Here is a 15,294-nt window from a genome sequence, read left to right as displayed (position 1 = left end):
TTGGTTCTATTATAGATATATGTATAAATAATACTATCCAGTCACGGTTCTATGATAGATATCTGTATATATGATACCATTTAGTCTTGGTTCTATTATAGATATATGTATATATAATACTATCCAGTATTGATAAGTGTAAAAATGATACTATCCAGTCTTGGTTCTACGACAGATATATATATGTATAAATGATATTATCATAGAACCAAGAGATATGTGTAAATGATACCATCTGATTTTGATTCTATGATAGATATATTTATAGATAGAAATAAAGAAACTGGTCTGTCAGTCATAACACAAACTAATACAATGAACAGTTCTGTAATACATACTCATTTTATTCTTTCCCATACTGTATGAATACATATACTGTCATTACAGAAATTATACTAATGATTTTATTTAATATTTTACAGTGTGTATTGTATCCTAGTTGATTGCAGCATTTTAACTTGAATAGAAAGATTTACACAGGACATATGACTAGTCCTACCTGTATCCTAGCTTCATGCAGGCCTTGCTGGCGATCTCACTGTGTGCCCACTTCTCAGCACATACTGGTTGCCAGCGTTCTTTCTGTCCATCATACACCTCCAATCTTCCTTGTCCAACTTGGGTCGTGTTCTTGTTTATACGAACTAAAAGAGGAAGAAATGGTTTTACTCAGTTTTTCTATAGCATCCACACACTGAAGACTGACTATGTAGTCTACACACTCACATAACGTAAGAGAGGTCACCAGTACTTATGACTGACCATGTAATCTACACTCTCACATAACACAAGAGAGGCCATCAGTGCTTATGACTGACCATGTAATCTACATAGTCACATAACGTAAGAGAGATCACTAGTATTTATGACTAATTATATAATCTACACACTCACATAGCATAAGAGAGGTCACCAGTACTTATGACTGACCATATAATTTACACACTCACATAACACAAGAGATTTCGCCAGATTGATGACTGATTATATAATTTATATATAAGAATACATAAACTACTGACATGGATGAATGCTGTATATTAATTACAATATTCTTCATCAGTTCGATAGACGTAATTGTTATAGACAACAAGCCCCAAGGAAGGGGGTTCATTTATCATCATAGATATAGAGTCATGAGTCAATTAGCAATCAATTACTATCTTCCATAAGATTATCTTTGGGGTAATTTCTATTAATTATTGTTAATAACATTTGATGAAACAAGTTAAATACACGTATCGAAAGTAAAAGTAATTTATAAAATAATTAAATATAATTATTTCTATTCGTCTCAGAGTAGACTTGCCTTTTTTTTCAATATTCTATTGTTCTTATCGAAGTTCCTCAGGCGTTTCTCTTTTAATTAATATTATCCAACTCATTTTATCGATGAACTCTACTTACGACAGGAGAGTTCGTCTTGTCCGTTCGAACAATCCATCAAATCGTCACAGACAGCTGTATTTTTAACACATTGTCCATTTCCACAGTATAATTCATCTTCTTTACAGTTCCCTAGGATATTAAACGATTAATAATTTGTCATTTATTGTTTTCCAAGAGATTTCAATCATACGATGTTCTATATTTATACCACAGATAAACTTCTAGCACTCCTGGTGAGCAGAGGAGATACACCCCATTGTGGAACTTTGTGCTTAACTAGAAACAAACAAACAATCTCTAGTGGCCTAGCGGTAAGCTGGAAAGTTTACATGCAAGAACTCAGATTTCGTTACCTGTGGTGAACACAGCATAGATAACAATTGCTTAGTTTTGGTTTAGCAAACAAAAACGGTGGAACAGTGGTAAGTTCATGGACTTTAACGCTAAAATCAGAGCATTGATTCTTTGTGGTGGACAAAGCAAATAGCCTAATGCGGCTTTGCTTTAAAAAATACAATATGTATGTATATTAATTCATAAATATTTATGATTAGGTAAAAACCAAAATATTTTTCTTTCAGAAAAGTTCATATGCACCTTTACACAAGTAAACCATTTTCATTGAAATCAGATCACTTTTCGTTATGCCTTAAGTGTTGACAATCAATGGCTACGAATTTCTCTGGACCAATCGTGACGTGAGAGTGTTATCGATAATTTTCAAACCTAAACATAGTAATGTAACAAAATAGTAATTTGATCTAAGTGAGAGATTTTTCTTCCAAATATGATAAAAATTCTTAGGTGGTAGAAGAAAATGAATATTACTTTCGAAACCTGTAATTACGGAAAATCCACTATTAAAACCAAAATTTTTATGGTGGTTAAATTCACTGTCCTGTGTTATTAATAGCTGCATCAGTTGTTGTGCTTAGTTTTGTTAAGTGCTGGTTTTCGTGTTAGTGAACAGCTAAATCCTCTTTAATATGAATGTGTCACCTCTGTTTTATGTAAATAAATGCTACGATAGAAACAAAAATACATCATTGTTTTCCACAGTTTGATTGTGCAAATAATTATGTTACTAAACTAAACTTTGATACGAGTGTTTCTTAAATTAAACTTATTAGTGAATTAACCCTCGCGCATTCAGAGATGGTATTCAAGTGTAACAATTCAGCAACAACCAAACTCACCATAGTCTTAGAGCTAGTTTTTAAACACAAAAAAAGCACTTATAACAGTTCTACGGCTACATTCAAACACATAAAAGTGCTAAGAACAGTTCTTGTACTAGTTTCAAACACATAAAGTACTAACAACAGTTCTAGTACTAGTTCTCAAACACAAAGTACTCGCAACAGTTCTGGAGCTAGTTTCAAACACATAAAGTACTAACAACAGTTGTAGTACTAATTTTCAAACACAGATAAAGTACTCACAACAGTTCTGGTGCTAGTTTTCAAACACAGATAAAGTAATTGCAATGGTTCTATTGCTAGCTTTTCTAACACATAAAGTACTCACAAAAGTTATATAGCTAATTTTCAAACATATAAAATACTCACAACAGTTCTAGCACTAGTCTTCAAACACAGATAAAGTAATTACAATGGTTCTATTGCTAGTTTTCGAACACATAAAGTACTCACAACAGTTATATTACTAGTTTCCAAACACATAAAGTACTCACAACAGTTATATTGCCAGTTTTCAAGCACAGATAAAGTGATTACAATGGTTCTATTACTAGTTTCCTAGCACATAAAGTACTCACAACAGCTATATTGCTAGTTTTCAAACACATAAAGTATCCACAACAGTTCTGGTACTAGTTTTCAAACACAAATAAAGTAATTACAGTGTTTCTACTGCTAGTTTTCAAACACATAAAGTACTTATAACATGTCTAATACTATATCTCATAACAGCTGGTATGTGTATTAACACTTTTACAGACATGGAGAGAAAAACGTTTCCACATTTCTATGTCAGGTTCTCTTTCATAACCTGAAGATGACCTAGGAAGGTCGAAACGTTGTTCTTTCCTTATCAATAAAAGTGTTAATACACATACCAGCCGTTATGAGATATATTCTATTTCAAGTGGGTTTCTCGTCATCAAGAATTCTAGTACTAGTTTTCAAACACACATAAAGTGCTCACAACGGTGCTGTTGTTAGTATTCTAACACATAAAGTATCAACAGTGGTTCTGTTCCTAGTTTTCTAACACATAAAGTCCTCAGAACGGTTCTGGTGTTGGCTTCCTAATACATAAAATACTCCAATGGTTACAATGCTAGTTTTCAAACCATTATGTACCCACAACAGCTATGTTGCTAGTTTACAAACACATAAGGTACTACAACAGTTATACTGCTTGTTTTAAAACGCAGAGAAAGTACTAACAACAGTTCCAGTACGAGGTTTTTAACTCACCGCAGTTTCTCTCGTCCTGACCGTCACCACAGTCAAGGAAACCGTCACACACCCATTGTTTAGGAATACATCGAGTCATGTCACATCGAAATCTTCCTCTGCAAGCTGGAGACAGTAACACATAAATACATTACTGTCAAATATACAAATATATTACTGTCAGATACTCCAAAATATACAAACACATTACTGTCACATACTCCAGAATATGCAAATATATTACTATCAGATATCCAGAATATAAAAATACATTACGATCAGACATTCCAGAACACACAAATACGTTACTGTCAGGTACTCCAGAATATACAAATACATTACTCTCAGATACTCCACAATATACAAATACATTACTGTCAGACACGTCGGAATATACAGATTCATTACTATGAGGTATTATAGAATATACAAATACATTACTCTCAAACCATCAGAAAATGCAAACACATTACTGTCCGATTCTCCAGAATATACAAATACATTATCGTCAGACATTCCAGAATATACAAATACATTACTGTCAAGTACTCCAGAATATTCAAATACATTACTGTCAGATATTACCGAATATACAAATACATTACTGTCAGAAACTCTAGAATATACAAATACATTACTGTCAGGTATTCCAGAATATACAAATACATTACTGTCAGATATTCCAGAATGTACAAATACATTACTCTCAAACCATCAGAAAATGCAAGTACATTACTGTCAGGTACTCCAAAATGTACAAATACATTACTGTCGGACACTCACAATAAGCAAATACATTACTGTCAGATACTCCAGTATATGCAAATACATTACTCTCAAACCATCAGAAAATGCAAGTACATTACTGTCAGATACTCTGGAATATGCATATACATTACTGTCAGACACTCCAGAATATGCAAATACATTACTGTCAGATACTCTTGAATATAGAAAAACCGTATTTCACGTCTTGTAAGACGCACTTTAAATGAAGAAGAATATTGAAAAATCACCATGCGTCTTCCAAGACAAAAAGTGTTTGATGGATTAAGGCAAGAGGTTAGCTAGAGTATACTTAAAACAACCTCTCATACAGATTGTAATCTCATTAATTACCAGCTACAAGTATTTTCAATAAAATAAAACATTCAATTTAACTAATACTTTTGATATATTGTGAACAATAGATGCATTTTACTGTGTTTACTCAGTAAATTAAAAAACATCTAGAGTACATCAAGATATTGGTTACTGAGCCAAAATATTTTTTTCTTAGAAATGTCTTTCCATAATTAGGGTGCGTCTTCCGCGATGCAGCCTCTTAGAAGGCGTAAAATACGGTACTGGTTCTATTTGTTTGTTTGTTTTTGAATTTCGCACAAAGCTACTCGAGGGCTATCTGTGCTAGCCGTCCCTACTTTTGCAGTGTAAGACTAGAGGAAAAGCAGCTAGTCATCACCACCCACCGCCAACTCTTGGGCTACTCTTTTACCAACGAATAGATGGATTGACCGTAACATTCTAACGCCCCCACGGCTGAAAGGGCGAACATGTTTGGCGCGACGGGGATGCGAACCCACGACCCTCGGATTACGAGTCGCACGCCTTAACGCGCTTGGCCATGCCGGGCCCAGGTACTGGTTCTATCTAGTTCTTTCTGTGATGTCATTGTCTCAGGAGTTAGTGGTTCTATCTTGTTCTTTAGGTGATGTTGTTGGCTAGAAAGTTAATGGATCTATCCAGTTCTTTATGTAATGTTGTTTTCTACGAAGTTACTGGTTCTATATCGTACTTTCTGTGATGTGATTGTCTCAGAAATTAATGGTTATATCTAGTTCTTTAAATGAAGTTGTTGTCTAGAAAATTACTGGTTCTATATAGTTCTCTATGGGATGTTGTTTTGTTCAAACTTAATGGTTCTATGTAGGCCCCTAGTAGTACAGCAGTATGTATGCAGACGCACATTGCTAGAAACCAGGTTTTGATACCTGTTGTGGGCAGATAGTCCATTGTGTTGCTTTGAAATTAATTCCAAAAAACTGGTTCTTTATGTGATGTTGTTGTTTCAGAAGTTAATGGTTCTATCTGGTTCTTTATGTGATGCTCTTTGTGAAAATAAGATATATCGAAGTTCAAACCAGAGATCAGTTTTAATAATTAAAAGAAAGTTGTTGAAATGCCAACTTAGTTTAAATGTAAGGAAACTCACCCTTGATTTCTCTTTGAAGTTGAATATTTTCCATATTTCCAATGCATTCTTGGGGATCCTGACTATCTGGAAAGTTCTCACAATCGATTCCATCGGGCCAACTTAAAGCAAAGACTCCGAGAAAAAAGTTACACTTCCGAATAGCCTCTGAAAGATGTGTAACAGAACCTTATATTTAAGTTTCGCTCATTTTCCAACTAAACCTATTGTTATTAACTGACTACTAGTGGACGAAGATCATGAAGTATCTTATAATGTTGTTGTTTCCTGATATGAATCTCTTTCTTCACCCAATTCCTTCTAGATGCAGTCTTATCTTTTCTGGGAAAACAAACTTTGTTTCTTATTCCAAGCTATCTTAACGAAGGTCATATTTTTTATCTCTTATCACATCTGATCTGATCTGTCTGCTGTATAGTTCCAAGTTAATATTTATGGTAATAAGAAAGATGCTTGTCTTGTTTGATTTATTTTCACCACATATTCTATAAACTCAATAGTTAACTTCCATTACGTAGAGACTAGTTGATCACTCGTAGAAACAAGGTGTGGTAACGACAAGAAACAAGTTTATAGTAACAATGTTGGCAGGAACTATATAAATATTACAAGTAACTCAAGTTTGGTAAAGTGTAGTACAAGTAACAACAAACTGTAGCCGATGTGGATTCGTCAAAGTCTAGAAGCCAATCAACAAAGACTTGGAAAACTGCAATATTTAACAACTAGTGACCCGTCAGAGAATTCTTTAGCCACGAACTTAAGGACTACCGTAACTTGCATGACCTATAGTGATGGTAAAACTATAACCTTTAACTATTAGCAAGTTCCCACAGATCTACGTGGATTATTCTATCTTACCGTATTTCGGCTTGATAACCTAATCCATTTTTCCTTTCTATTATAATAAGTCACTAAGTTTTGTGTATTAAACCATCGATCATAAGGAACCCTTCATACGACAGAGCTGATAATGCGTGAAAGGCACGCAATAAGCCTTGTCTGAGTTCATACGGATAAGGCACGACTCAAAACTGGCACTGGGGACAAATATTACAAGTAAATAAAGTCTGTGCTCTCTGCAGCCGACCATCTTGCTGAGCACGTGGTAAGCACATGTTGTGATTCTCATAAAAACTCGTGGCTGGAACAGGAAACAAATTTATGGCAATATCATGTGACGATCATGATAAACCATTTCATGAGATGAAAATACATTAGCAATACTGACCACAGTGACTGAGCCTAATAAAACATACTTAAATGAAGTCATCTTTTGCTAGAACATAAGTAGTTCTAAACAGAAGACACCATGTCCATATAGTGAAAGGATGTTTATTTTTTTAAAGTTCAGATCTAAACCTGTCAAACGTATAGTGATGTCGAGAAAACCCACTTGTAGAGAAATATATATGTAAAAACGGCTCGTTTGGGTTGAGAAGTTTTATTTTATTTTATTATTCTTACGTAGAGGAGTGAACAACGTTTCGCCCTTCTTCGGTCATCGTCAGGTTCACAAAGAGAGAGGTAACTGACCGGAAGCTGACCACATGTTTGAAAGGGGTTGTGTAACTCAGTGTCGGAATGTAGAGGGCGGGCTTAGATGTTTGAATATAATTTTATATTATTTATTTATTATATTATTTTTGAATATAGATATAAAGGTGTTCCTTTGTATTGGTTTATTTTGGGCTTAAGTTGTTGTATAATTAAAGCTTCTTTAATTTTGCGTTTGTTTATATTTGTTTCTTTATTTAGTATTTGAGTGTTTTCTATGGTTATGTTGTGTTTATTTGACTTGTAGTGTTCGAAAACTTGTGAAGGTGACTTTATGTTCTTTAAATCTGGTTTCCATTTTTCTACTTGTTTCTCCAATACAGAAGTCGTGGCAGTTATCACATTGTATTTTATAAATAATGTTGGTGTGGTGTTTGTCAGTGTAGTTTTTATATAGTATAGACCTCAGTTTTGTGTCTGGTTTTTAAATAAATTTGGTATTAACTGGAATGCCATATTCTGTTACTAGTTTTTTCCAAATGTTGGTTATTTTTCTGCTGATGTCGGGAATATATGGTATGCAGCAGTATATGGTTTCGTAAATTTTTGATTCGTGAGATATATTTACTTTTGTTGGTTGATTTTGCTTTATGTCTAAGGGTGTGCGTATAATGTTTTCTTCGGTTTGTGAAGGAAACTTATTGATGTTGATGACCGAAGAAGGTCGAAACGTTGTTCACTCCTCTACGTAAAAAAATGTTCTCAACCCAAACGAGCTGTCAAACGTACAGTACCACCTGTCCTGATACTTTTATCAGACTGTTAAAATATCACCATCGTACAAAATATCATTGACAAGATATCAAATACAGCTATAGATAGAACCACTACTTCCATCATTACCATTAGGGGTTTAGTGCAATGACAGAGAAACATAAACAAACGTTGTTTATACATGGGAAAACTCTGAAGCTGGCGAGTATCAGACAGTACATAAGTCGATTTTATTGTAGTCAGACAGTAAATATGGTCGTTTTTATTGTAGTCATACAGTATATACAGTATATTTTATTGCATTCAGACAGTATATATAGCCTGTTTTACACTAGTAAGTCAGTAAATATGGTCTATTTAATTGTATTCAGAGAGTATATATTGTCTGTTTTATAGCAGTCAGTCAGTATATATAGTTTATTTTATTGTAGTCAGACAGTACATATGGTTTATTTTATTGTAGTTACACAGTATGTATTGTCTATTTTGTACATTTACATTCTAATTACTTACGTGACGTAACTAAATAAATAGTGCTATTACCTCTCTACTAAAGTCAAAATATAATTTTATTATTTCTGTCACAAATCATTTTATCTTATTATTGTTTAATCTCTTTATTGTAAGAAGTAGTACCTTGTAGTTCACTGTAAAACAGTTTTAGTGTTCTTGGAGTAGCTCACATACATTTTACTTTTGTATTTTATCAGAAACCTCGTCTGTTATCAGACATTGTAGTCACATAACATACAAAAACATAGTAAGTGCAGTTAGATAGATTAATTCAGATTAACTTGTTGGTCAGTTAGTTTTTCGAAATGATGCTTAGCTTTAATTAAAAATGAGAATAATTAATAAAAATAAACTGTGTTAGTGAGACTAATTAATAACAATAATCTGTGTTTCTGAGAGTAATTAATAACAATAACCTGTGTTAGTAAGACCAATTAATAACAATAATATATGTTAGTGAGAGTAATTAATAACAATAATCTGTGTTAGTGACATTAATTAATAACAACAATCTGTGTTACTGAAACTAATTAATACCAATAATCTGTGTTAGTGAGAGTAATTAATAACAATAATTTGAGTTAGTGAAAGTAATTAATAACAATAATCTGTGTTAGTGACATTAATTAATAAAAATAATCTGTGTTAGTGAGACTAATTAATAAGAATAATCTGTGTTAGTGAAACTGATTAATAACAATAATCTGTGTTAGTGAGAGTAATTAATAACAATAATCTGTGTTAGTGAGACTAATTAATAAGAATAATCTGCATTAATGAGACTGATTAATAACCATAATCTGCGTTAGTGAGAGTAATTAATAAAATAATCTGTGTTAGTGAGACTAATTAATAAGAATAATCTGCATTAGTGAGACTGATTAATAACAATAATCTGCGTTAGTGTGAGTAATTAATAACAATAATATGTGTTAGTGAGAGTAATTAATAAGAATAATCTGTGTTAGTGACACTAATTAAACAATAATCTGTGTTAGTGAAACTAATTAATAACAATAATCTGTGTTAGTGAGAGTAATTAATAACAATAATATGTGTTCGTGAGAGTAATTAATAAGAATAATCTGTGTTAGTGACACTAATTAAACAATAATCTGTGTTAGTGAAACTAATTAATAACAATAATCTGTGTTAGTGAGAGTAATTAATAAGAATAATCTGTGTTAGTGACACTAATTAAACAATAATCTGTGTTAGTGAAACTAATTAATAACAATAATCTGTGTTAGTGAGAGTAATTAATAAGAATAATCTGTGTTAGTGACACTAATTAAACAATAATAAGTGAGACAATTAATAACTGCGTTGCGTTAGTGAGAGTAATTAATAACAATAATCTGTGCTAGTGAGACTAATTGATAAGAACAATCTGTGTTACTGAAACTAATTAATACCAATAATCTGTGTTAGTGAGAGTAATTAATAAGAATAATCTGTGTTAGTGACACTAATTAAACAATAATCTGTGTTAGTGAAACTAATTAATAACAATAATCTGTGTTAGTGAGAGTAATTAATAAGAATAATCTGTGTTAGTGACACTAATTAAACAATAATATGTGTTAGTGAGACTAATCCAATAATCTGTGTTAGTGAGTAATTAACAAAGTAATTAATAACAATAATCTGTGTTAGTGACATTAATTAATAAAAATAATCTGTGTTAGTGAGACTAATTAATAAGAATAATCTGTGTTAGTGAAACTGATTAATAACAATAATCTGTGTTAGTGAGAGTAATTAATAACAATAATCTGTGTTAGTGAGACTAATTAATAAGAATAATCTGCATTAGTGAGACTGATTAATAACAATAATCTGCGTTAGTGTGAGTAATTAATAACAATAATATGTGTTAGTGAGAGTAATTAATAAGAATAATCTGTGTTAGTGACACTAATTAAACAATAATCTGTGTTAGTGAAACTAATTAATAACAATAATCTGTGTTAGTGAGAGTAATTAATAACAATAATATGTGTTCGTGAGAGTAATTAAGAAGAATAGTCTGTGTTAGTGACACTAATTAAACAATAATCTGTGTTAGTGAAACTAATTAATAACAATAATCTGTGTTAGTGAGAGTAATTAATAAGAATAATCTGTGTTAGTGACACTAATTAAACAATAATATATGCTAGTGAGACTAATTAATAACAATAATCTGCGTTAGTGAGAGTAATTAATAACAATAATCTGTGCTAGTGAGACTAATTGATAAGAATAATCTGCATTAGTGAGACTGATTAATGACAATAACCTGCGTTAGTGAGAGTAATTAATAACAATAATATGTGTTAGTGAGAGTAATTAATAAGAATAATATGTGTTAGTGACACTAATTAATAACAATAATTTTAGAGTAATTAATAAGAATAATCTGTGTTAGTGACACTAATTAATAACAATAATCTGTTTTAGTGAGACGAATTAATAACAATAATCTGCGTTAGTGAGACTGATTAATAACAATAATCTGTGTTAGTGAGACTAATTAAAAAGAATAATCTGCATTAATGAGACTGATTAATAACAATAATCTGCGTTAGTAAGAGTAATTAATAAAAATAATCTGTGTTAGTAAAACTAATTAATAACAATAATCTGTGTTAGTGAAACTGATTAATAACAATAATAAGTGTTCGTGAGAGTAATTAATAAGAATAAACTGTGTTAGTGACACTAATTAATAACAATAATCTGTGTTAGTGAGAGTAATTAATAAGAATAATCTGTGTTAGTGACACTAATTAAACAATAATCCGTGTTAGTGAGACTAATTAATAACAATAATCTGCGTTAGTGAGAGTAATTAATAACAATAATCTGTGTTAGTGAGACTAATTGATAAGAATAATCTGCAGTAGTGAGACTGATTAATAACAATAGCCTGCGTTAGTGAGAGTAATTAATAACAATAATTATTATTAATTATTGTGTTAGTAAAACTAATTAATAACAATAATCTGTTAGTGAGACTAATTAATAACAATAATCTGTGTTAGTGAAACTGATTAATAATAATAATTATGTGTTAGTGAGAGTAATTAATAAGAATAATCTGTGTTAGTGACACTAATTAATAACAATAATCTTAGAGTAATTAATAAGAACAATCTGTGTTAGTGAAACTAATTAATAACAATAATCTGTTTTAGTGAGACGAATTAATAACAATAATCTGTTTTAGTGAGACGAATTAATAACAATAATCTGGGCAAGTGAAAATAATTAATAACAATAATCTGTGTTAGCGAGAATAATTAATAAGAATAATCTGTGTCAGTGAGACTGATTAATAACAATAATCTGCGCAAGTGAAAGTAATTAATAACAATAATCTGTGTTAGAGAGAATAATTAATAAGAATAATTTGTGTTAGTGACACTAATTAATAACAATAATCTGTGTTAGTGAGACTAACTAATAACAATAATTTGTGTTAGTGAGAGCAATTAATAGCAATAATCTGTGTTAAAAGAAATAAATGACAATATTTTAAGAATCGCTACTCTAATTCTGAATTTTAAATGACTTACATGAAAATGATAAAAATTATATTTTTATTATATAGATGGCGCTTTAACCGTTACTGTATCTGTCGTATCTCAGCCGACATGATGAACTATGTTACTGCACAAAAGGCCTGTCTCGTCGGTTCTGGATATAGCAGACATAGTGTGGTTGATAAATTACTACATATTCTTTAAATAAAAAAATCTTGTAATTACCTTTACAAAGAGACCGACACGGTGGCACCAACTGACCCTGACCAACACATTTGGGTGCGTATAAAGAGCAAAAGAACAGTGGGGTAAGAAGGTAACATTTAACACTGAAAAGAGGTTCAAAGCGACTTAACACTTCGGTGGCTACCGTCTGACTTTTGTGTCCCAAAAGGTTCGGAAGAACAGTGTAAGAATAGGGCACTTTATGTTTGTGGCAAACGGGGATTCGAAGACTTATACATTCTCCTTCTGAAGAGAAAGATAGGTAGAATTACTATTCAAAATAAAACCAGTTCACAAAAATAGAAAAACCTGTCCTGTTCGACATGTATACTCTTATCGTACTGTCTGGCAATATTTAACATAACTAAAGTAAAACTAAATATCACGCAAAAACATAACCCCCAGAAATCCATCACACAGCGCCATTTAATATAACCATTATAAAACACATAACTTGGGTTATTTAAAGTAACTTCTACATAGATATCACTTAAATACACCACATGAGTTAGCATAGCTACTTTAAATATGACACATAACGATTCTTTCTTGAAGATGTTCACAAAATATGGTAAAATAATGTACAAATATACATCTTTTTTTAGTAAGATATGCAAAGAACTCATGTCGCTGCAGATAAACTAAGTGACTACCTCTTTGGGTGAAAATTTTAGAACAAAAATGTTTGTTTTTTTATGATACACAAGGCTACATACAGAGCTATCTGTACTCTGTCCACCACGGGTATCGAAACACAGTTTCTAGCAGTTTAAGTCGGCAGATGTTCCATTGTGCCACTGGGGATCTAGAATTTTATAATGACAGAACATATACGGCTTAAGACATCTCGTCGATCAATGACTGATGTCCAAGCAAATTGAACTATATTTTCAATGTTGATGAGTGCCAAGTGTTAGATATACACGACTGTTTGAATATCATGTATGGTGAGAATGTTAAATTTAGTTATTTTTTAGGAGCGAGAGTGTATCGCAGATTTGTTAACGTAACAGTGGAAATCATGCTTTATGTAGTTTAGTTGTCGTAAACTGGCGAATGTCCTGTTACTGCGTCATGTTATTTTACCGTAAGCAAAAGAACTCGTCCTTAATGACTGGAAGTTAGTCTATCAATTTAGATTTAAAAACGTTAATGGTGTTTCATTCAGAGCTATAGTTATGAGCTGCTTACACTACTCACAGCGTTAAATAATTATTATGCATTTTAGTCATGCTAAAAGCTACTCAACAATAGCATACAATTAAATTTACATTTTTATTTAAGTTACGTCACATCTTGAAACGCTAATGAAAGTGTGATTAGTTACTAATAATTTAGTGTAGAATATCCTGCTTCTGAAATAACATTTGGCTTCAATATTATTCATGACTGTTTCGCCGTCATTCAAATATAGCGCGGGAAGTTCGGACAGATACAGAGTTTGCAATATATACTCTTCAAGAAAAGAAACGCAAAAGAGATATTTTTGTTATTTTAAAGAGAAATATATGTAATAACGTTACAAGCTCAGAGTATGTGATGTTACACGTGTTAAGGCACTGATTGTCAGACCAAAATGATAATAAAAGTTGTGCACTTTGAAAACGGAGGAAAACATCGGATTTTTCGCCAAAACGCATTCGTGTCCAATAAATTTGTTTGAGAGATCTGCATGTTCTGCAAGTGCAACATGTGCAAAATCCTTATAAAAGTGACGGGTTCTCGGTTTCCATAGCTCAGTGTTAAGCCACCGACACGCAATACAGTTACGCCAAGACTGACTGAAGCACAACGCAACAACGCCATTGGTCGCTTGAAAGCAGGCGAATCTCGATCAGATGTTGCCAGAGCTGTGAATGTCCATCCAAGCATCATCACAAGGCTATGGAATCGTCATCAACAACATGGATCAGCTCGTGACCGTCCACGATCTGGCAGACCTCGTGTGACCACACCCGCACAAGATCGCTACATCCGGTTACGTCACCTTCGAGATAAGACCACCACTGCGACGTCTACTGCCTCAATCATACCAGGGCTGCGTAGGAGTTCCGATCAGACCGTACGCAATCGTCGACGAGATTCTTAGGCCCCATGTGCAACCCATCATGGTGAACGTCAACGACGTTTTTCAACATGACAACGCCCGTCCTCACAAAGCCCGACTCACCACTGTCTTTTTAAGAAATCACAACATCAACGTTCTTTCCTGGCCCTCCAGATCACCAGATTTGAACCCCATCGAACATCTTTGGGACGAGTTGGACCGACGTCTGCGACGGCGACAACTTTAATCGCAGACTCTACCTCAGCTTGCAGCAGCTTTGCAGGCTGAGTGGACAGCCATTCCACAGGATGTGATTCGTCATTTCATCACTTCCATGGGCAGGAGGTGCCAAGCAGTTATTGATGCTCACGGGGGCATACTCGTTATTGACGTTGAGTGACGTTAAATTTCAACTAGTGAGCGTGGACTTCGCCTTTGCAGACTTTGGATGTTCAGCAGTGAATGTGCAAAGTTTCACACATGTCATACAGAACTACCCGGAATAAACTTGTTAACAATATGTCTCCAATTTTGCCTTTTGTGTTTCTTTTTTTGAAGAGTATATATATATATAAACCATAAACAGCGTATATTGGCTATTTTAAAGTGAAATTATTACAGATTGTACTGTAATAACAGAGCAGAGAAGAATAATTTGTCTTGTTAAATTGCGTTACAAAGTAACTGAAC

The 15,294-nt window shown here is 32.7% G+C and overlaps 1 protein-coding gene across 2 annotated transcripts in view; it reads right to left on the bottom strand.

Moving 5' to 3' along the window:
• The window catches only part of LOC143233477 (atrial natriuretic peptide-converting enzyme-like), a 40,653-nt gene that overhangs the window by 10,510 nt on the left and 14,849 nt on the right, over positions 1 to 15,294 (bottom strand). For both annotated transcript variants that reach the window (XM_076469746.1, XM_076469747.1), the window contains exons 5-9: positions 12,558 to 12,803; positions 6,022 to 6,168; positions 3,831 to 3,935; positions 1,408 to 1,518; positions 500 to 644 (exon numbers count right to left, since the gene is read on the bottom strand). In XM_076469746.1, coding sequence (XP_076325861.1) covers positions 500 to 644; positions 1,408 to 1,518; positions 3,831 to 3,935; positions 6,022 to 6,168; positions 12,558 to 12,803 — 754 coding nt within the window. The remainder of the gene's footprint in view (positions 1 to 499; positions 645 to 1,407; positions 1,519 to 3,830; positions 3,936 to 6,021; positions 6,169 to 12,557; positions 12,804 to 15,294) is intronic.

This window comes from Tachypleus tridentatus, chromosome 12, assembly GCF_004210375.1.
Source record: "Tachypleus tridentatus isolate NWPU-2018 chromosome 12, ASM421037v1, whole genome shotgun sequence".
Classification (NCBI taxonomy): Eukaryota; Metazoa; Arthropoda; class Merostomata; order Xiphosura; family Limulidae; genus Tachypleus; species Tachypleus tridentatus.
The sequence above is the reverse complement of the archived record's forward strand: the minus strand, read 5'-3'. Positions and strand labels throughout refer to the sequence as shown.